At 32.7% G+C, this 23,200-nt stretch overlaps 3 protein-coding genes across 3 annotated transcripts; 1 reads left to right on the top strand and 2 right to left on the bottom strand.

The window, feature by feature from the left end:
• The first annotated feature begins 47 nt into the window (after nt 1-47).
• Nucleotides 48-3,353, top strand: LOC107072567 (dnaJ protein homolog 1). The gene is made up of 2 exons (XM_015332612.2): nt 48-216; nt 1,329-3,353. The coding sequence occupies exon 2, from the start codon at nt 1,341-1,343 to the stop codon at nt 2,397-2,399; it is 1,059 nt and encodes a 352-aa protein (XP_015188098.1). The 5' UTR covers nt 48-216; nt 1,329-1,340; the 3' UTR covers nt 2,400-3,353.
• A 183-nt stretch (nt 3,354-3,536) lies between these two features.
• Nucleotides 3,537-6,584, bottom strand: stl (ADAMTS metallopeptidase stall). The gene is made up of 4 exons (XM_015332611.2): nt 6,261-6,584; nt 5,939-6,151; nt 5,069-5,856; nt 3,537-4,964 (listed from the first exon to the last, which is right to left on the bottom strand). Exons 1-4 carry the CDS (start codon nt 6,375-6,377, stop codon nt 3,809-3,811), a joined length of 2,274 nt encoding a protein of 757 aa, XP_015188097.2. The 5' UTR covers nt 6,378-6,584; the 3' UTR covers nt 3,537-3,808.
• Nucleotides 6,585-7,195: 611 nt separating this feature from the next.
• On the bottom strand, nt 7,196-23,029 carry gpp (DOT1 like histone lysine methyltransferase grappa). Its single transcript, XM_015332609.2, is given in 12 exon segments — nt 7,196-9,077; nt 9,080-9,391; nt 11,465-11,715; nt 14,890-15,129; nt 15,188-15,615; nt 15,703-16,314; nt 16,605-17,070; nt 19,571-20,255; nt 20,336-20,603; nt 20,681-21,007; nt 21,092-21,271; nt 21,889-23,029. Coding segments are annotated over 12 exon segments (3,969 nt in total). The 5' UTR covers nt 21,967-23,029; the 3' UTR covers nt 7,196-8,955.
• Between the last annotated feature and the right edge of the window lie 171 nt (nt 23,030-23,200).

The raw sequence follows: 23,200 nt of genomic DNA, 5'->3' as shown, positions 1-23,200 counted from the left end.
GGAAATTTTGTATATATGGGCTGCGCAGCAAACGCGACATTTTAGTACGTGACGAGAGGACGCAGACGTTATTTCGTTTAATCTACAGAATAGATTACAATAAGAATACAATCGAACATTCTATAAATCTTTTTGAAGAAAAGCAAATCGGGTGAAATTAGTAACGAGTAAAAGAAGGATCGTTCATTTGGACGATAAATTTATTTAATTTTAAAGGTAAGTTTCGAATCTAAAGATACATATATAGATATATATGTATATGTATACGTATACATATACGTATATATATGTATATATAATTTTTTTCCTTATTTTTTTTAATTTTAATTTTATATCTTCTTATTAATCTTCGTCATCTTTTATTACGTACGAACGAGAAAGGCCTATAATATACAAAAAAAAGATAGAAAGTTTTCTACCGTATGTTATTCTATTTATTGTACACGAGAACAAATTTGACGCTCGCCACAAGATAAGATTGAATTTATTTTTGCATCGCATGAAATTGTAGCATGCTCGAAGAAATGGATTCGTCGCGAATACGCGTTCATCATTGCCAGAAATAGCTATCGGTGATACGTACGTGGGTGGGTGTGTGTACGCGTGCGTGCGTGCGTGAGTGAGTGCGTGCGTCGTATGTACATGCGTGCGTACACGCAACGTTATATGTATTCATTTAAATGAATAGTTGATTATTTTACAAATCTAACTTTCATATATGATCAAATTGTAGACGTTACGCGTAGAAAAATATTTCGATAAGTGATTCTATAGTTATACTCGTATCCATTACTTGCATAGAATATTATTTCGGTAAAATATTTTCCAGAGATTACTAGTGTGTTTGTATGTGTGTCAAATGTATGCGCACGCGCCTACCTACACACATACATATAAGTAAAGATAGTTGGATAGATGATAGATATATCAATCTTTCCTTATACCGAAGTGTAAAGCAATTAACAATTAAAAGAAGATTCATCGTATCGTAATATCAATTATCTAGTTAGGTAAAAAGGAAGCTTCTAGATTCTAGAAAATAAAATTCAATGCTTATCCGTGGAGTTTAAATTTTTTTAAAGCGCGACTTTGTGTCGTATCAAAAAGACTTTTATGGTTACAAATCGAATCTCGAATCGTTATTTATTACTTTTATCTTCATTTGTTCGATTCATTTTATATTGATTTCTTATGAAACGAAGAAAATGTGATATGAGATTAATGTGTAGGAATTAAAGTACATATACATGACAATAATAAAATATTACGAAATAGAAAATATCCTAAGATAGTTATTTTAAATAAATTTGTTTTTAATTTGTTTACAGGGACTAATCAAAATGGGGAAAGATTATTACAAAATATTAGGGATACCTAAAACTGCGAGTGATGACGAAATAAAAAAAGCTTATAGAAAGTTAGCTTTAAAATATCATCCAGATAAGAATAGAAGTGCTGGTGCAGAAGAGAAATTTAAAGAAATAGCGGAGGCATATGAAGTTCTCTCAGATTCAAAGAAGAGAGAAGTTTATGATAGGTATGGAGAAGAAGGTCTGAAGGGTGGAGCATCAGCAGATGGAGGCAGCGGTAGCGCATCTTACACTTTCCATGGAGATCCACGTGCAACTTTCGCTCAATTTTTTGGATCGACGACACCGTTTCAAACATTCTTCGAATTTGGAGGGCCTACCGCGACGCGAGTCTACAATCTCCATGATGATGATATGGACATGGAAGATCCCTTTGGTATTGGAATAGGGCCTACTCGTCAAGCACAAGGAAGCGCTTTCCGATCACACTCATTCAATTTTGCTGGACCTACCACGGTTAAAGGAGGTGGTAAAGATCGTGTTCAAGATCCAGCTATAGAGCACGATCTCTATATAAGTTTAGAAGAAATATTACGCGGATGCACTAAGAAAATGAAGATTTGCAGAAGAGTCGTTCAAGCGGATGGTAGTACAAAAAAAGAAGATAAAGTTCTTACGATCAACGTGAAACCAGGATGGAAGGCTGGCACGAAAATTACTTTCCAAAAAGAAGGTGACCAAGGCCGTGGGAAGGTTCCAGCCGATATTGTTTTCATCATTAGAGATAAGCCTCACCCACTTTTCAGGAGAGAAGGCAGCGATATTAGATATACCTGTAAAATAAGCTTAAAACAAGCTTTGTGCGGTACAGTCATCGAAGTTCCTACGCTTACAGGAGAAAAAATCAGTATAAACTTAACAAGAGAGATTGTCAAGCCTAGTAATGTAAAGAGGATTCCAGGACAAGGTTTACCATTCCCAAAAGAACCTTCAAAGAAAGGTGATCTTCTGGTTTCATTCGATATAAAGTTCCCTGAGACACTGTCACAAAGTGCTAGAGACATTTTGTATGATACTCTACCAAACTGAATGTATACAATGGAATCAAATCAAGAGGATACGCATTATTTTAAAAGCCAATCCTCGGATCATCCTGACCGATGAAGTTATGGATGCATGTACGTTCTAGTACATAAAGTGAAGTCAATGAAGAAGGATGTTTTTAGGGTGAAACGAATTTTATTTCACCTTACAGATAGTCAAATGTGATTTTTTTATAGGATTCGGTCACAAACAAATGTATGTCTTATTTGAAATTACATTAGGCTTTTAAAACTGTTTGGTTTAGGTCAAGAGTTAAAGGTCTGTTATCTATTGTCAAATGAAAGATTATCTGTCTTAGCATATTGTAAGAATCCTAAGTATTGATTAAGATCGAATATTTTAAGTTACGTAATTATAGAATAAGACTTGTTAAGATAACAATATTTTGTGCGATTGCTGTCCGAATTATTTGTTTGTATGTTTTATGAATGAGTCACATTTATGTGCTATATGAATGGAAGATGTATGCTACATACGTGATTGCGTTGAAGTGCACTTCACGTTGATGGTACGTCTTACTGGCAATTCTGCACAAGTATGTCAAAAACGAACCACCGATCACTGTGTTCAAACGCAAATAACATCGCAAAATCCTTTCAACTTTTATTATCGTATATTAAACTTATTATTTATTTTAATAAATTTCAAATAGAAGAGATAGATTCGGTAGCAACCTCTAACTCATTTGTAATCTCATTATACTAATATATATTTGCATATATATATATATATATAGAAATGTATATAATAATAATAATATGAAGGATGTGTGATAAGTGGAATTTTTTGTCGTACTTGGGCAGAGTTGCTATAAACATAAGACGTCCTTTCTAATAGCGAATCAGTTTTCTTATGCAATACGTCTTCTTAAGTTTAACCATTGACTAATTATTTGTACGCTAAAGTAATATGAACTATATAAATTATCGAACAGTCTAATTGTTCGTTTTCTTGTATTTCTTTTATTGTTTTCCATTTAAATTCTTTAGCCATCGTTGATTTCTTTACATTGTGAATGGATATAATAATATAAGTCTAAAAATAAACCACACAATGAGTGATGTCACAGATCGAGCTTTCGAGAGACAATTATGGGATAAGCGTACATAAATTTCATAAAAATTCATATGTAGTGCTCGATCTGAAAAAACATATTATTTTATATTTAATTCACGAATCAAATTAATACATGTGTTATTATATAGCTCACGTACGTTTTTTTTCATATGATATACATACATACACACACATATGCGCGCCCGCACGAGCGCGAATAAGTAAATATAATTATTATAAAAAAGAAAACAATTGAAAACGCACTTTAAACATTATAAAATATTTCCTTTAGCTGTAAGTCTGCACTCTCGTGTAAAATAGTATATTGAATTGAAAATCTAGGCTTTTGTAAGGTCAATATAATCCTTGTCTATCCATTCGTCATCGTTCGGCGGCAAGTTAAGGTCAACTGGTAAAGACGTCAATAACGGTAAGCCGTCCAACCCTAAACTAAAGTATCTGATTAATCGATCCGGTAGTTTAAGTTCATTCGGACGAGCATTTTGTAATCCTAATTCTTTTTCATCTTTATGATCGTGGAAAATATTTTTTGCGAATCTAAAGTCCTCTGGCAAACAGTGATGCTGACGGCAAAAATAATTCTGACCGCCCTCTTCGTGACACCATGTACCGTCTGGAAAATACGGATCAAGGCCAAGGTCGTTTAATTCTATACGCGGCGTGTAATAAGACATAATGTCTTTTCGACGACAGAATATAGAACACGCCATCCATGGTCTGTCAGATTCGTGAATAGCCTGCAACCCTCTTCCTTTTCCATCCAATTCCGGTAAGACCTCGCTAAATTCCATACATCTGATTGTAGCAAATTCGGTCGTTGTTTTGCGCTTCTTCTTACAAAGTCTATCGTCCTTGCAAAGTTGTACGTCGTAATGCAATCCTTCGCAACCAGCCTCGGTATTAATTGGCAACGGATTATTACAAATACGATGCCTTTGTCGAGCTCCCGTTGACCTCTGCAAACAGCCGCTACTGCAAGGTCCTACCTTCCAATTTGTCCAACCTCCTTCATTTATAAAAGGATCGCCTGGCCCTGGTCCTGTCGTGATTTGGAAAGCCGGAAGACATTTACCAGCACGACATTCTCTTCCAGTAGCGCAATTTGTACCGTCCAACGCCGGACCAGCGAAATAATATCCGCTTCTATTAGGAGTTTTACATTGAAGTGCTTGACAAATGTCATGCTCTTGCGTTGCAACGCTCGCATCTTTGTCACGGAGGAATACCTCGCATTGTTTTTTTGCATTCCATTTTCTACCAGGAAGGTCAAGAAATCGCGCATGATCGAGAGAAGATTGATCTTCCTTTAACGTCGATTTATCCAACAGACATGGTTTGTTTCGATGCAAATTTCGTACTATCTCGCGACTACATTCTGACCAAATCGTTTCTCCTTGTACTCCTCTGCTAGGTGACATTATATAACCATCCTTTGGACAAGAGTTACCGGTAGAATCGTGATGCATTCCCAAGCTTTTAAGTCAATTAAAAAAATTACAAATTTGTTTTATCCATTTGAAAATTGTAAATTTAATTGACATTAATTACCCCTTCATAATTATTTCTTGTCTACTTACTTGTGTCCAATTTCGTGAGCAGCAATATAAACCGATGTGAAGCCTGCGGATGGATAGGGTTTTCCAAAGCGATTCGTAACTCCTAATTCCGCGATAACGCACGAGTAACGATCGATACATATACCTCCTACTGTAGCCAAGCCCATCGTTGCTGTATTTTTTCTTCCATCTTCAATAGCATAAAAATCTAATCCAGATACGTAGAGTCCAAGATCCCAATGATTTGGATGTTTGTCATCTAAAGGATTATGAACTTTTGCATAATTGCAAAATGAATCTAATAAACTACCTCTTTCACCGTCGAAGTTTGGCAAATCAGATGCTTGTTTATGCATTATCTCCATTCGTACGAGAGAAATGTCAATCTGTTTTCCCAAACTAGGTTGATGATAAAGAGCTTGAACTCCGTTTACATACGCTAATAAGAAATCACGAATTTTTTCATCGTCTTTATCAAAAAATGGTGAAAAAATGTTATATCCAGCTTCATCAAAGAAAATAGCTAATTCTAACGTTAAATCTCCATTCGTTTCCCTTCTTATTGTCATTTTGTCGGATATTTGATTTGCTGTGGGTGGATTTAAATCATATTTATATCGAAGGTTCTCTCTTATGCGATAATCTTGTGTTATTGGAGGAGCATAAGCTCTTTTTATAAGGTGTGGTTCTCTCTCTTTTAAAGAAGCTTCCGAACGTTCGCTGATAAAATGATTATCAAAGGATAAGGAATTGAAATCCTCCATTGGAGTAATTTCTAAAGTACTATTTTCCAAAAAGATAAGACCATGCTGTATGAAATTAAAAAAAAATTCATTGTAAAAATGATATATTACTGTAAGTATAATTCCTCTAAATGAAAATAATACTAACTATACCACGCTCTTGACAAAGACTTATAGCTGCTGAACTAACACTGTCCATATGAAGATAATGACAGGGAGTTGGTTCATTCAAATGTGTTAACTCCTGCAAAATGTTTTCTTCGTTATAGCTCCACACTTGGAATTTCGGAGCTATTATCTTGGTATTTCTATGCAATGTTAATTCGATGAGCTGTCCAAATGCATTGAAAGCTAATGGAACCTAGAAAAAAACATGATTAAAATTTTAAGTTACACTTTGTCAGATATTATATTTACAATGTTAAGACATATTAATTTTGTGGAAAAAAAATTGCAAGAAACGTATCTACCTCGATAACATTTTCTGTATTCCATAATGGTAACATTACGATTTCAACATCCTTCATATCATTTCCATGAATTAGGATCACAAAAATGATCAATATAAAATTTAATATGAAAATCATATTGTACACTGTAAAACATTCCAAAGAGGAATATCAGGAAGAATCAATCTGCTTCTTCATTTATATATATGCATGCAACCGATATGCAATACCCGCAGTATATTATCATTGCAGAAGTTAAGCATAATGTTAAATATATGCTGGTGCCTCTAGTAACAATGTCATTGCCCTTAACAGTCGATTAATAAATGGATAATGCATTTGAAACATATGTTAACTGTAAATAAAATAACATCGTATAAGGGCAATATATGGAAGAAGTTCAAAAGATTTATAATCTTATACTTCTCTTTGACTAAAAATTTCATATGTTTAATAATCAAAGTGTACAAAACGAATGTTATAATAAGTATAATTTTATGTTCAGGTAGAGCTTTTGTACTTTGTTGCATTAAATTTACAGTATTTTTCACATCTGTTAATTCTTTCACTAAATTATTGTACTCATCGACACCATCCACTCATTCAGTAAAGAATTTCAATATTTTCTTTTTTTTTTTTGTAAAAAGGATGTGTCGTAAAATTATGTTACATTATTAACTTCTTCTCTTTTCTATTTTAAATGATTGCGATTGAATATATAAACCCTTCCACGCATACTTCTTTGTGCACTCACATTCTGTCTATCATTCTTGATATGATACAGTACCTTAAATTAAATCCAGTACTGTTTATATATTTATATACAATTACATTTTATCAAATTGAACTTAAGTTTGTATATTATAAAAGTTTAATTATGATAATTGAAATAGTTTGATAATTTTAATGCGAATATGATTAAAGACTAAATGGAAGGTAGGAATAAAAGAGAATGCTTGATTGTTACAAAAACCTTAGTATTAAAATATTCCAATAAAAACAATAAATAATAATGATCAATAATAAAATTAATAGATTCGGCAGTGTATGTAACATGCGAAATGTAGCAGTGCCTACATCGTATTGACTACATTTACTAATATATAGGGATTATTAAATAATTTCAATAAGTAATTACAATCGTGCATATAAATCGATTCATTTTTACATATTCTTTTTCAAGTGAAGCTATTTTTACATACTTCTGTTCATCATGATAATAATTATGGGTTAAACGCGAAGGAGATTTTTTTCTCTGCTTTTCGTTTAGGCGGCACACAGCGGCAATCATTCTCGGCGAGTTGTTTGATTACAAATTATAAACAGAATATAACATACACAGATTACAGTGACAAATGTATTCACTATCTGTTTGGGCAAAGAAGGGAGAATGACGCAGCTAACGCACAACTATAATAAGTAAAAACAAAAAATAATTAAAAGGAAAATGTTAAAAAGGCGACCGCAAATAAAAACCGCGACCACCCAAACGAAAAGTTTAATGTCAGTTCCACGAACCGATGTCACGCTTAACGTGTTAAAAATCTTTTATACATAAAGTTTTACATTTCCAAATAAATTGTATTAATATATGTATAACTTTTTTCTTTTAGATCATTATTCTCCTTAAAAATGAAAGCATGAAAATTTCATAATTTTTGGAGTCATCTTTCTCTTTGGATAATTCGCACAATTTTACAAATTTTTGTGTAAATTTGTGCCAAAAAGGAAGTAATTATATTTTTTTGTCGTGAAAATGACCGTGTTTTGCTTGCCCCTTTTTTTGCTGTTGTCATTTACACTATGAGTAACAGTGAACACTTGAATAAAGTCCTCCAAAAGATCTTGGAAGATAGAGCTGCTTATAAAGTTTTGCAGCTATTACTTGCTACGAACACACAAAGGTTTTGGTAGCCTTATTTTTGTCATTCATAGTTGTCTAAACATCTACGAAATATGGCACACTATTTACATGACTTTTATGTCTAATACATTGTATATATAATAACATTGTGCCATATTGTAGATGTAGACTATGAACTATACATTTTAAAAGGCATAATCTCATAGGTACTGTGTAATGTTATACCCTAATAAAGGTACTATACACAGTTCTTTATGTGGTATAACATTTTCACGTTTGTTTGGCAATTATTTACCAAGCTTTACAATAAATTTTGTCTAATATTAAAGTTCATACGCGTTAGATCGCGCACTGAGTAGTAGCAGAATAATTGTTTGTATTCTTGTCATTATTCAAGTATACACTTCTTTCATTTCCGTACAAAATCTGTATAGAAATTATAATTTATTTTCATATGTATATTACGCAATGTTATAACTCAGCGATTTTTTACGAGATATATATAAAAATAAATTATATTCGAATAATAAATTAATCATAAATTAAATTGGATATATAATTCAGTAAAAATTGTTTTAAGTTAAATTTTTCCTACGAATTAGTTAATTATTTTTAACGATTTAAACCGAATCAATTAGCTAATAATTGACGTTGACAAAACCAATAGAAGAAAGAAAAAAAAAAAAGGAAGAAATCCAAATGTAACGATTTTAAATTAATGTCAGTTGATGCTAGAAAATATTACGATTGTTTTTTGTTGTTTTCACAGGCACATAGATGACCATGTTTGTAGACAAACTTTATAAAACGTCCCATTTCCAATGAAATATTTGATTATAAGCAAACATTCAATTAAGTTTGTTCATCGTTTGGAGGCCACTGTCCAGAATGATTCCAGTCCCAATCTTTTCCTTTGGGACGAAATTTACTGGTACTTCCAGAATTATTCCAATCTCTGTGAAAAAACTTTTTTTGAAATGATGTCGTTCGGGATCCACTTGTCTCTGATATTTGAGAGGTACTGACGAATTACTGCTTGCACTACCATTATTAGGATTTGCAGGACGGGGACTGGTTGGAGAAGGTGTCCGTGGAGGTCCTAATGCTTCGTCAGGAGAAGGAACAACAGGTGGTGGTCCTGTTGCAGCACTATCCGAGCCTAATCCACTATCGGGACTTGTATTTACACCTTCCGTTGATCTTCTTCGTTTGTCTAATTCTGTTGATGCAAATGCAACTAAGCGATCAAATCCGGAACTGATACGATCTTGCCAATCTGTTTCTCCATCTGTAAAATGACAATTCAATTTGACAATTCAAAATTCTCTTTAGATTATGATATGATGTAACATTTTCATAAAAATAAGCCATTAACCCATAGTGGCTGTAATCAGCATATCTGTTGATGCAATATTGGTAATAAACAACTGCATATTTTAAAAACAGTTTATTCTCTCTGCAATCAGCTTTAATAAAATTATCGCTGTAACTTTTCATATTAATAAAAATTCAGCAAATATTAGCTGAATTAATATTTTTATACAGATAAAAGTTAGAAGGGAAAGCTCAGAAAAAGATAAGATTTCATTTTATAGATTATAATATACCTTTGGATTATAAGAATTTCCGATAATTGTTTACATTGTTATAATAAAATGTATACAAAGAGTAGAAAACGTTCTCTAGAATGGATTACATTTTTGGATATTTCATATTTAATAAAATTCATAACATTCATAAGATGATTGAAAGTTAACGTACAACTTCCAATAATGTATTACATGTTAGTATTGCATATCTGTCCTTTCTAGCATAATATCTGTGATAAATCTGTAGTCATTAATAAATCATCGCACATTCTATACTATATATTGTATAAAAAAATAACAAAGATAAGATCCAGTCAAAATTATATTCCACGTATTTGATAGAAAGTATTTCTATATACAAAAGAGAATATAACTACCATAATTCCAAAAAAAAATATAATTATTTTCATGCATGCACGTGCAACAAATACATAGAGAAACCCATTAAAATATAATAAATAGTATAAAACCTGCATAGAACAAGCCAGCATGCTTTGTCTGATATTACATACCTCTTCAATGTAATTGTACTTTCACATTGTAGTAAAAAAAAATTAAAGTTTATATTAACCTTTATATTAACATATTATTTATAATTTATATTAATAGCCATTATATAAAAACTGATTTTTTTAATGTGTGAGTTTGGCTTATTTTCATGGAAATATATCTTCACAAAGAGAAAATAAATATAAAATTAATAACTTTTATTATATATGGAAAAACTTATACTAATTATATATGCAGCAAATGTGAAAAAAATGTTATAATAAAATGTCAATAAACAACTGTAATTTCAACAAGAAATTTTGAACAACCCCTGTGGGTTAAAACTCACCAGCAACCACGAACCAACCCACAGGCAGCCATACTTTTTGATTTCTCCCTTTGATCTGTGTCTCAATCTCTAATAAAACAAGCTTCAGGGGATGTGAGCGAGATCGAGTATGTGACAGAGCTAACCAACAAACAGCTACAGTGCATCTAACAAATACAGCAAACAACAACAAAAATAAATATAAACAAAGAAGATCAGGTACCAACTCCATAAGATAAGGTAAACCATAGACAATTATTTTTAAACCATTAGTGCATAAAAACTAATAAAAGATGCATAGCAGAAACTAATACAACAGCATCTAAAAAGATTAAAAGCAGGGTGTTTAGTAAAAGTCTTGTGTAGTAAGGATGTAAGAACACCTAACGGTAGCATATTTATCATATTTTTACAGCTATATCATTAGTTCATAAATGTGTGATAAGATATAAAGTACAAGCAAAGTTGTCCAGTCCGTTAGCTTGATGCTAAGATAATATATTTAAAAATTAAATACTCTTCAATTATTTCATATTTAAATATAAAAATATTGAATTATTCTATAAAATATAAAATATTAAAAAAAATATTACATATCATATGCATGATTATATTCATGACATATTTATAATAAATATTTTCGATAGATTAATAATCCAAATGACATCATCTACTTATTTCATGCTGATGCCTCAGGAATTATAAAATAGTTTTATAGATGCCTTTTAATTCAAATAATATTTTGTTATACTCTATTTGTGTTGTGTTTGCTATGTATATATACTTAAAGGCTCATCCCTTTGGTAAGAATTAACAAAATATTTGTACAACTAGTAATAAGTATGTTCAAAAAATTATGCTTAACTTTTATACTAAATATTTTGTTTTTTTACACAATATCATTATTCTATTATGTCAATTGGAAATATATAAATAATGATAAAGATTTACGTACCATCGTCGCCAATACCATTCCGCTGTCTTTGTGTTGTCATTTGAGGTTCGTCAACCAAAGGAGTTGAAGTATTGGAATGTGGTTCTACGAGAGGACTTAAAGGTGCACCACTTGTGCTTACTGTTGATATGACTGCTTCCGTCTTTACAGACACTGCAGGCTGTGACTGACAAATTGTAGTCATACTGCCATTTGTACTAGTATTGTTGTTGCTATTACTGTTATTTGTGTATCGAGGATATGGCTGAAATCTAACAGATACAATGTATATTCATGAATATAATACATATAATATATATCTGTGATGAATCCGTAAATGAATATAATATATATGTATATTATAGTATATTCATGAATTATAAGTCTCTTATATTGTATAAATGGGGCATTCCACGTCAAATCGACACTTAAAATTTACAATTTAAGTTAAGTAAATTAAAGTAGCTTAAAAAGTTATTTAAAATAAATAAAAATATGGATATTTTAATTTATCTGCAATTATAATTTTTTATAAACCCTAAGAATGGTATATATACATTAAAAATTTTCGGGTACTCTTTTGGTCATTAATCAGTGGACGACAAATCGCAGCAACTGTATGTGATAATCATGTCGTAATCAAATTTTTTAAAAAATTTCGTTTTTTTGGAAAACCAAAATTTTCCAACTTTAGATATCTTTTATCTAAATAAAATCTAAATAAAATCTAAATAAATTGTTAATTTTATTGACTACAAAAATTTACAAATGATGCATTGCAATTCTTTTGTAATTATAATTTCCGATAGTATATAATTAAACTAAGGTCATTAAATAGATTTATAAATATTTATATACAGGGTGATTCACTAACTCTTGCCACCTAAATAGCTCCGAAAATATAATAGTAGCAGAAAAGTTTATTAAAAAAAAGTTGCATGAAAAATTCAGGATTATAATATGACGTCAGTTTTTTTTTTGCTTGGTTGGAAATTTATGAATCAACTTTGTTTTTCTAAATACAATGCTATATTTTAATACTTATTTTCTGATAGCGGCTGTCAAAACAAATCCAACGATGTGCAACATTAAATACAAAACCTGATAATGACCAATAAAAACTATTCGAAAAATATCTGTTCCGTCCGTTGTCGTAATAACTAAAGGATGACGCAATCGTGACACAACTATGGCGCGACTATGTCGCGGAGGAGCTGTATTGTGGCCGGCTTGTTCGCCAGATTTGACCTTGGTTGAGCTTCAAAAATATTAATGTTGCCCATCATTAGATTTGCCTTGACAACCGCTATCAGAAAATAAGTACATGTAACCCTCCTATAACACGGTAGATAGGTTTCTAGAAAATGCCATGTTGTAGGAGACCCAGAGCCAGTACAAAAAGGGAGTTTACGTTCCGAAAACTTATTAAAAACAAATTTGTGTGATGCTTTCTGCTAATTTGAGATGCTTTTTCTCCTTTCTAAAGACAATCCAAGATTTGTATCTTTATTTCCAATGAACTAAATTTACTATTAAATGTTTTTTTTTTATCTTTATCGGACATGGCTTGGGACTGAAATTTAATATCTTAAAAACGAAAAAATTATTCTTTAACACATCGTGGCTTGATGCAGCAGACTGCCAACCAGCAGCGTGAGACACTTTTATTTTCAGGCCACGGAAATGAAAAGAAATATTTTCCGCAACACTGTACTTCTACAGCCTCGCTTGTACAAAGGTTTTTGCAATTTTTTTTATCGTGTTAGAGCGAAACCATGTTATAAGATGCGTGTTGTAGGAGGGCTACCTGTATTAAAATATAGCATTTTATATTAAAAAAAAAAAAAAAAAGTTGACCTACAAATTTTTCTGATCTAAAAATCTTTTCTGATACTATCATACTTTCGGAGCTATTTAGGTAACAAGAGTTAGTGAATCCCCTGTATATTTATTTAGGTTTATTGTAATATAAAAACAAAATTAGATTGCGAAAAAATAAAAAAAATTTTTTAATTAGAAAAAGAAATGTCTCGGCCCATCTAGAGAAGGTACGAATTAACCCTTTCGGTACGAGCGTGACTATAGTCACTCGTAATATTTGTGAAAAGAGTATATTTGTAATTTTCATGGTTATCCATTGCAATTGTTTTGCATTTTGTGCATACCTTTTAGGGGCACCATTAGGGTGACCGCTTGAACAAAAAGATGATTTTTCAGGATTTAAAAAAAAAAAACTACTGCATAGAATGTTTTAATTTTTTAAGGAAATATTCGTGGATACGTAATGAATATATGACAAAATTTTTGAACCAAAAAATTGAAAATTAAGTGAGTTATTCGCAATCTCCCAAGGCCCAAAAAAAAGTCCCCTCATTGCTGCAGTTATAATGCATGAAATCAAAAAAACCAAAAAGTTTGTTAAATTAGAAGGAATTTCCCGTACCATGAACCTCAGTCGAAACGAAAAATTGAAATTTTACAAAATGGCGAAGTTTTAAAAAAGTTTAAAATTTCGCGCGAAAATTTAAAGATTTTTTCTTTATAAAAGAAGCTGCGACAAAAATCAAATCGATCGGATGATTTGTCTTCGAGTTATAACTGCAGCAAATTTGAAAAATATAGTTTCGAGAAAAACGCGTTTAAAGTTTAAGTTAGTGATTTCATCGTTAAAAATCAAGAAATATTAAATGGCTGTAACTCAAAAACTATTTGAAATATGCGCTTGAAATTTTAATATGTTATTTTTAAAGGTATAGACCAGTAGTTCCCAAACTTTAGAATTCGCTCCCTTTAGAATTCACGTAGCGTTCAACGTGTTAAAAGTTGTTTTCTAATTGTTTAATAATGTTTCTTTTGTACGGGCAAATACAGATGTTTCGTAAGTGCATAGTTTCGGCGGTATGACTCATTCAGCGAGAGTAATGCGCCAAAAAATCAGTCCGTAGCGAAGGGGTTAAGTTCATAATGAACCAAAGTTTAAAACGAAAAAAATAAAAAAAAAAATAAAAAAATTCCAAAATTTGACAAATTTGAGGTTCTTTTTAAAAACAAAAAAACAACACAAAATTTCGTATAAAATTTGATTTCAAATATTATTTTTATATTTTTTTCCCAAAAAGTACATTTAAAGACAAAAAATTAAAAAAAAAAACGTACCCTATAAGTCAACTTTTGACAAAATTTTGTTTACTTGAACAAAAAAAAACATTTTTTTTAAATTTATGTTTTTTAGGTTGGGTAAAAATATTTTGAAAAAATTCTCGGTGAGGTTTTTAATGAAGTTGAAAATGATAAAAAAATTTCAACCAGATTCAAAGGGGTCAGGGTCGAAAGTAATCGATTTAACATGGAATAATCATACAAGTATACATTTTAAAATTATATAAAATTCCTATGCATAGTCCAAAAATATTCATCAACTGTTAAAAATTATTTGATTATTATACCTTCTGGAGATGTGCAGCACTTGATCACTTTTATTAATGCTATTTTGATGGTTTAAAATTCGAGCATGTAAAGAGGCTGCTAGTCCTTCTACCGGTAAAAGTTCGCCATTTGAAGACGCTTGAGAAGAATGTATAGATGAGGATGAATGAGAATGCGTAAGTGATTGGGTAAGATTGTCAGAAAAATAGGATTCGTGATAGGGTTTAATGTCTGCTCGTGGTAGTTGTACAGGTGTATATCTGTAAAAAGAAAATATGAAAACATTCTGAATAATATTTTGAAAAATGTAAATATTACCTTTGAGGTTGCGTCACAGGTGTAAATAATACAGATGACCTGGAAGTACTAGCAGGAGTAGATGTAGCAGTTGTTACAGATGTAGGTGCATAACTAGCAACATGAGCAAGAGTTGATAAACCGGCATCTCCCTCAGCACTAGCTGGCCGGCTAATAGGAGAATAGACAGTTTCTGGCCTCATCATTGTACTCATATCAACTGTTCCATTTATTATCGTTTGATTAGATATTTCTAATGTTCTCTCTATCTCTCCACTCACAAGATCACCAATTGTTCTAGTTCCTAATAATCCACTTCCACCAGCAATAATGCGATTATCGTGACCAGATTGTCTAGAATCTATTGCTGATCTATCGGATGGAGTTAGATGTGAAGAGAGACGTTCCTGAGACAAGTGACGTCGAAGTGCAAGCTTTGCAGGAGAAACCTATAATTAAAATATTTATAAAGAAGTAATAAGATTCCAGATAAGAACTCAGCATTTGATACAATAATAAAGTAATATTCAAATTACCTGCGTATAATCAGGAGTAGAAACATTTTGTGGTAACACGCCTCGCTTTTTATCCGTGTCAGAATGATGCAGTTGTACTTGCAACTGCATTTGTTGTTTACTACGATTTTGTTGATCTTCATTTAATACACTTGTAATGATACTTTTCAATCTATCTTCAAAATTAGCTACCCTAGGTGGTTCTTGTGTTCTATTTGTCATTTCTTTATTATTTGAATGCGATTGCGATGATGAAATGCATGAAGATGTCGTAGAAAAACTAAGAGATGCTTGAGGCAGTCTAGTTCTAGAATTATTATTAACATTAGAATTTTGTCTGTTTGGAATTCGTCCAGCTTCTATTTGTCTCCCAGTTTCTAAAATTTTCTGTGCTAAAATTTCCGGATTATTTTCTTGTATTTTGCCGATATCTGGAACATCAGGCCACTCCTGAGATTTCGAACGTCCTTCTCTATTTTTCCGAGTAGACCCACTTTTTCCATTTTGCTGATGATGCTGACTTTGAGAATGTTTATTGTTCATTGCATCTCTTTGTTGTTGAGCAATAGCAGCTACTTGCTTTTCATTACTCGCCCTTTCTAATACATTTAATTCATGCTCCAGTTTAGACACCTAAAATTAAGACATATACTCCTAATTTATATACACAATTCTTGCTGATGGATCAAGGAAAATGAAATATATTGTTATACTAAAATATGTTGCTACTCGACTATATTCTTAAACAAACAATCGACAAGATTTCTCATTTTACTTATCAATACGTTACGTTTAATAAAATTAATAGTGAAATTTAGAAAATTAATTAATTTACTAGTATATTATTTGAGTCACGTCTTCCGAAACAAAAAACAAAGTATCAAATCATAATTGAAGACTAAAATGAAACAAATCTGACATACTTGTAATTGCAATCTCTTGCGCTGAGATAATGTAAGAGATATTTCTTTCAATATATAATCGTCAATAAGTGGTTGTGGTGTGTTAGATACTCCATTATTGTGTCCATTGTATTTTTCGTGTAATTCTTGGTGTCTAAGTGCAGTTAATCTCGTTTGTTCTGATTCCATAGATGCCACTTGAGCTTGTAGTTTACTTGCTTTAGCTTGCAATTGCTTGTGTCTAAGTACTATTTCTTTTGCTTTTGCTAGAAGATCTCCAGGGGAAGTAGCATTTATACCTAATTCGGTCATTCTGGCTTTTAAAAGTGCTACACTATCATCGATCAATACTTTTATTTGTTTTTCCAATTGTGCTGCTCTTGATTGTAGTTTAGAATTTCTTTCTCTCTCTTTTAAGATATCTGCGTTAACAGATACTCTGTAAGTAGGAGTTCTCATAGATTCTAGCATAAGCATGAATTGGTCCCTGGAAAAAATAACAAAATAACATTTTCTAAAATAAGCTTTTTCATCACTTCATTAACCAGCAAATATTCGTGTTACAAAATCTTAATGATTTTAAATATATTAGTAAGGTAGCTAACTTAATCTTTTTGAAAAATAGACTTACGCCGTTTTCAAAACAAACGGCTCATATATAATATAATACAGGTAACCCTCCAACAACACGGTATCTCATGACAGGATTTCGCTATAACACGATTCACGAATTGCAGCAGATCCTCCAACAACACGGTATCTCATGACACGGTTTCGCTATAACACGATTCATAAATTGCGGGGACCCTCCTACAACACGGCATCCTATAAAACTGTTTTCTTTCAAAAAACTTGTGTACAACACTGTACTTCTACAGCCGCGGCGAGGCTTGCCGTCTTAAAGATACAATGTTGCGGAAAGTATTTCTTTTCATCTCCATGGTCTGAAAACAAAAGTGTCTCACGCTGCTGTGAACTGAAAACATCAACGTTAAATGCGTGTTGGAAAAAGATATGGCCCTCTTCAGTTGAAATAGAAAATGTGCGTGAATCGTCACAAAATGAAATTGGTGGCATATTAGAACTTCCTAAATCAATCGGAGGCGAAGGTTTTGTGGATATGGCTATTGAGGACGTTCAAGGTTTATTAGTAGAAGAAGAAGAAGTTGACGAAGCGGATTTGATGGAAATGGCATCTGAAATTGTAAATCAAATCGATCCTGAGGACACTAGCACTGATGAAGATTGTGCAGTTAATAAGTTAACATTAAAAAAATTACAAGAAGCCCTAAGCTTAACTGAAAATTTCGAGTCATTTATCTTGAATGCAGACCCTTCCGCAGAAAGAAACCTAAAATTCAAAAGGGAGCATCAAAACTGTTTAGCTCCATACCGAGAAATTTACAATGACCTGGTAAGAAACAACAATCAAAGTAAAATTACAGATTTCTTAAAGAGGGAAGAAGATGCAAGAACTTTAAATGAAGAAAACGTTCTGAAAGTGAAGGCGATATCATTCCACCGAAAAAACGTTCTCGGTTGATTAAACTGAACAGTGACGACGAAGAAATTTGTTAAATTAAAGTTGTGTTAAATTAAAATAATGTTTTTTGTTTTGTATTGTTCATACATTTATAGTTTTAATAAAAATTAAGTTTATTAAAAAAAAAAATATTTTTTTTATATTGTTCATACATTTATATTTTTAATGAAAAAAGGTTGTTTATTTAAAAAAATAAAATAATATTGTTTTTTTTTTGTATTGTTCATACATTTATACTTTTAATAAAAATTAGGTTGTTTAATTAAAAAAACAAAAAAAATATTTGTTTTTAAAAAGTCTTCGGAACGTAACCCCCCTTTTTGCATTGACTCTGGGACTAAAACAACACGACTTCAAATAACACGGCATTTTCTAGGAACCTATTTACCTTGTTGTTGGAGGATCACCTGTATAATATAATATTATTATTATTATTATTTCTTTATGGTAGCGAAACATGGTGGCTTACGTTACAGGACGAAAAGAAATTTAGGATTTTCGAAAACGCGATGAGGAAACGGGCGAATGGAGAAAATTTCATAACGTAGAAGTACATCGATTGTACAACAAACCAGAAATTATTAACTTCGTAAAACCACGCCGATTAAGATTGGCTGGTCACGTGAAACGCATGTTGGATGATCGAACGGCGTATAAAATACCGGTTGGTATACCGAACGGGAAAAGACAACTAGGTAGACCGAGATGTAGATGGGAGGACATTATTCTTTCGGGATCTTTAAAAAATAGACTACGAAGACCACGAATGGAGGGATCGTGCTCAAAGACATTAACACTGTTGTGATTTGGTATTTGCCAAATATTTAAAATAATATACAATAATAATTATTATTAATTGGCATTAGAAACTCGAAAGTTCATTGCCGCAAATACCAAATCCCGGCAGTGTTCCTGTTCCTGAGCGCGACCCTTCCATTCGCGTCTTCGTAGCCTATTTCTTTAAGATCCTTCCTAATATTGTCCTCCCATCTACGTGTCTCGGTCTACCTAGTAGTCTTTTCCCGCTCGGTATACTGACCAGTATTTTATACGCCATTCGATTCTCCCCATGCGTGCCACGTGACCAGCCCATCTTAATCGACATGATTTTACAACGTTGATGATGTCCGGTTTGTTGTCCAGTCAATGTACTTCTACGTTATGGAGTTTCCTCCATTCGCCCGTTTCCTCATCGCGTTTTACACCGAAGATTTTACGAAGAACTTTATTTTCGAAAACCCTAAATTTCTTTTCATCCCTTAACATAAGTGATCACGTTTTGCTACTTTATTCCGTTTTCTCCCTCTGTAAGCCTTTGCATGTTTATCCGTTTATTTCCTATCCGCTGCCTATTAGTCTTATATACGGAGAGACGTTCCCTCATTCTAGCTATAACTACAAAGTGATATATTATAATATAATACAATATAATGAGAAAGTTTACCTGTATAAATCCAAAAGTATTTGTAAAGCATATGGAGTCGCGGACGGAGCAGGTGGTATACTGAGTTCTTCGTGCACAGAGGTCGAATGAGATTGTAAAGAAAGGGATAAAGAAGAAAGTTGTTGATCCACACAACCTGGTGCAGGAGGTGGTTTCTTTCCAAGTGCTTGAGGAGATGTACTTAATAATGTTTGACTGTGTAATAAATCGAGTCCAGATATATTAATAGCTTTCTTGGGTCTAGCCCTTTTCACACCTCTTCCTCTTTGTCTTCCTCTAGGAGGAGGTCTTGATATACCATTTGCACTTTTTCTGTTTAGTTTCCTACGAATTTTAGTTGATTGTCGACGATTTTTAATATTATTTTCATCCATATCAGAATCGCTATTTGTTCCTTGCTGTTCTGAATGATTAGGACTATCTAACTGTCTGGAAAGATCTCTTTTGGTTCTGTCGCTTCTTTCACCTCTACTAGAAATCTTATTACTATTGCTGGCAGTGTTACTTATCACAGAATCAGAATTTTCGTCTAAGCCACCTTGTTTATTATTTTTCAAACGATGAAAATAACGTTCCAATTTAGTTCTATCAATAACATGCAAATAATAGGACACAGGCTTGCCTGTCCATGAAACTGAACCTTTCAGTGGTGACATTTCAGACACATGCATTATGGTACCAATATCTGCGAATACAAATATATAATTTCATTTTTTAATGATAGTTTTTTTAAATACAATAAAAAGTAAATAAACAACTAATTACCACTAAGATTTCGATCCGTTATTCGAAAATTTAACGGACAGAACGATTTTGAAGATACTATACGAGCGCCATCTCGTAAATCAGCAAATCTTTCTTTTAACTGATGATCTACATTTGGTCCAAAAGCAAAATTATTAACAAATACAATTGTAGCACCAGTAATGCTCTCGCGATGCTCATCTGCTAGAAAATCACCTTTCACCAAACGATATTCTCCGCATATTTTTCCAAACCAATTTAACCATTTTCGAAAATTTATTTCCATACTCTATACATAAATCATAAAAATATACAATTAATTTACAATATACGACTGTATAAAGAAATATAATTATTTAATATTACCTGAGCATATCTCGAAGGTACATCGGCTCTTTCAACACCGATACAAATTTTACATAAAGTTGCCGCTGCCATTTGGAGAACTACTTGTCCAACACCGGATCCTAAATCAACAAAAACATCATCCTCGGTAACATCTACCTGATCGATCATTTGACATATTAGTTCAAAACTCGTTTCCCCGTAAACCTCAGGTGAAAATGGTTCATATTGATTTAATTTGTCAGGCTCAACTACAGCTTGATTATACGTTTGTTGAAGTATATGTCGAAGTAAGCCTCTACTTGGACGTTTATTTAATCTTTGTGATGGTAAACTAGTGCCTTTTTCCTATAAAAAAAATAAAAAAGGATAACGCATTATATGTAATATAATAAACAATCATAATTGTATGATAAGTTTTATGATACTTACCAGTTGTACCAAGCTATCAATAGCCCTATTAAATCTATCGCATAAACTTTTCATACTTTCATAATCTCTTGTATCGTAATCGCAAAGAACATTATTTTCTAACGGTAATTTTAAGTCAGGTAAATCATCGCAGACCCATCTCATTGTTTCTACAACATCTAGTGCTCCATCATGACGATCCTGGAATAAAAAGTATTTCAAATATTTGCACTACATAAACATGTAACCGATAAACAGATTTTGTATTAAATGTTTACAATATTTCACGACCTAATAAGTTATAGACTTAAGTAAAAAAGTATAGAAAGCATTTCAAATTATTTAAAAAAAGCTTTTTATTTCATCTATCGATCTAGAATTAAAAAATTTATTTTTAAGTGTGTTTATAGTAAGCACGTGTTTATGTGCATTGTTAACATAATAATCATTATCGTATAGATAATATAATAATCATTATCGTATAGATAATATAATAATCATTTTGTAGAATAATATAATGTTTCCTTCTATAAATAATTTAAATAAAATATGATAATATAATCAAAAGATTGAAGCAATTATGGAATATTTTGATACCAATTAATCAAAATATAAACAACTCTTACTCACGTAGGAGAGAAAAAAAACTGAATATAACAATGTAAGTATAAAAGTAATATACAATAGGTAACTCGAAAGTCGTTTAAGATGTAAAGTGCATTCATCCATCCAAAAGGCGCGCATTGTCTTACGCGAAATGCAAAAAAATAGCAATATTTTTATACGAAACGTTGATAAAGAGCGCGTGTTATACTCACAGATCCTGATCCGGAAGTGAGGGGCCACTGATAAACTATCGGTTCTGCTCCGGCTGGTGAGTGCAAGCGCAGCTCCATTTTACGCGACGACCCGTCCTCCTCCTCCTCTTCCTGGTCCTCCACCTCCTCTTGTTCGTGCTCTTATCGTTCGCGTCACCGTCCTCGACGTCGTCGTCTTCCTTCTCTTCCGTCTCCGCCACCGCCCCCACCACCTTTTCCCTCTTTATTCCCTTCCTCCACCTCTACTTCTGTCCTTAGCTAAAGAAAACGCAACGGCGACGGTGACGGCGACGGTGACGGTGACAGCAACTTCAACAGCTAGAGCTACGGCAACAGCTACAGCAACGGTGGTAGCGACGATTAAAACCTCAAGATAAAAAAGTAAGGCTCACGCCGCGTGACGTAATCGTAACACAACAATAAGAACAGTCGCCGTGGCCGTACTCCCCCCTTTTAAAAAAAGGGGGATAGATCGGCTCGTTCTCGCACTAGGACACCAGCACCACGTAGACGACGCTTGGTAAACCCCCCCTCACTGCTAGCGCTGATATTCCGGAGGACATGAAAAGGGATACAGAGGAGACACGGGCGCCTCCACACAAACACTCCAATACACTACTAGCAACAGCAGTTGCTATAGGGGCAGCAGCACCAACAGCAGTGGCAGCACCATATCACAAGCAAATCACACTATTACATTATACAACGTCCCTAGCTAAACTTGTGTACCACTTGGCAGCACTAATAGCACGACACAACGACACGTGCAGAAAAGTACAAAAATGCCACGAGGATGAACGTCAATGGTTCTATTGCACGCGTTTCCCTATGTAATTTTATATTTTTTTTTCGACAATAGATCAGAAAAAAAGCAACTCCAAATGGAACTGGAGAAAAAAAATGATTGAACGATAAAGATAAATAGATAAAAATGTGATGAACGAATGCGAATGCCACGGATTTATGTCGAATAACGATAAAAAACACTGACACGAACGACTATTAAACGATACAAGAGGTAGAACTTTAAGAAGGGAGCATGACGATATCAAAACATGGCGTCGTGTCTCTTCTTCCTCTTCTATATTAGTATATATGTAATATGTATAATATATATGTATATACACATGTATATCCGTTGCGCGCTCGGTTCCTTCTCCTCTTACCTCTTTATCCACCACTTTTCTCTTTTCTCTCTTTCGTCACTAGGCAAGCTTCTTCTACATCTGCGCATGCGCCGAATCGAACCGTTGAACTTTCGATCATATATATAATACTTGTACTTCGTCAGAACAGCGGTACTAACTGCCAT

The sequence above is a fragment of the Polistes dominula genome, unplaced genomic scaffold (genome assembly GCF_049000335.1).
Source record: "Polistes dominula isolate Pdom_NZ unplaced genomic scaffold, Pdom_raw_medaka contig_19, whole genome shotgun sequence".
NCBI lineage: Eukaryota > Metazoa > Arthropoda > Insecta > Hymenoptera > Vespidae > Polistes > Polistes dominula.
Note: the sequence above shows the minus strand (reverse complement) of the source record. Positions and strands in the feature narration are given on the sequence as shown.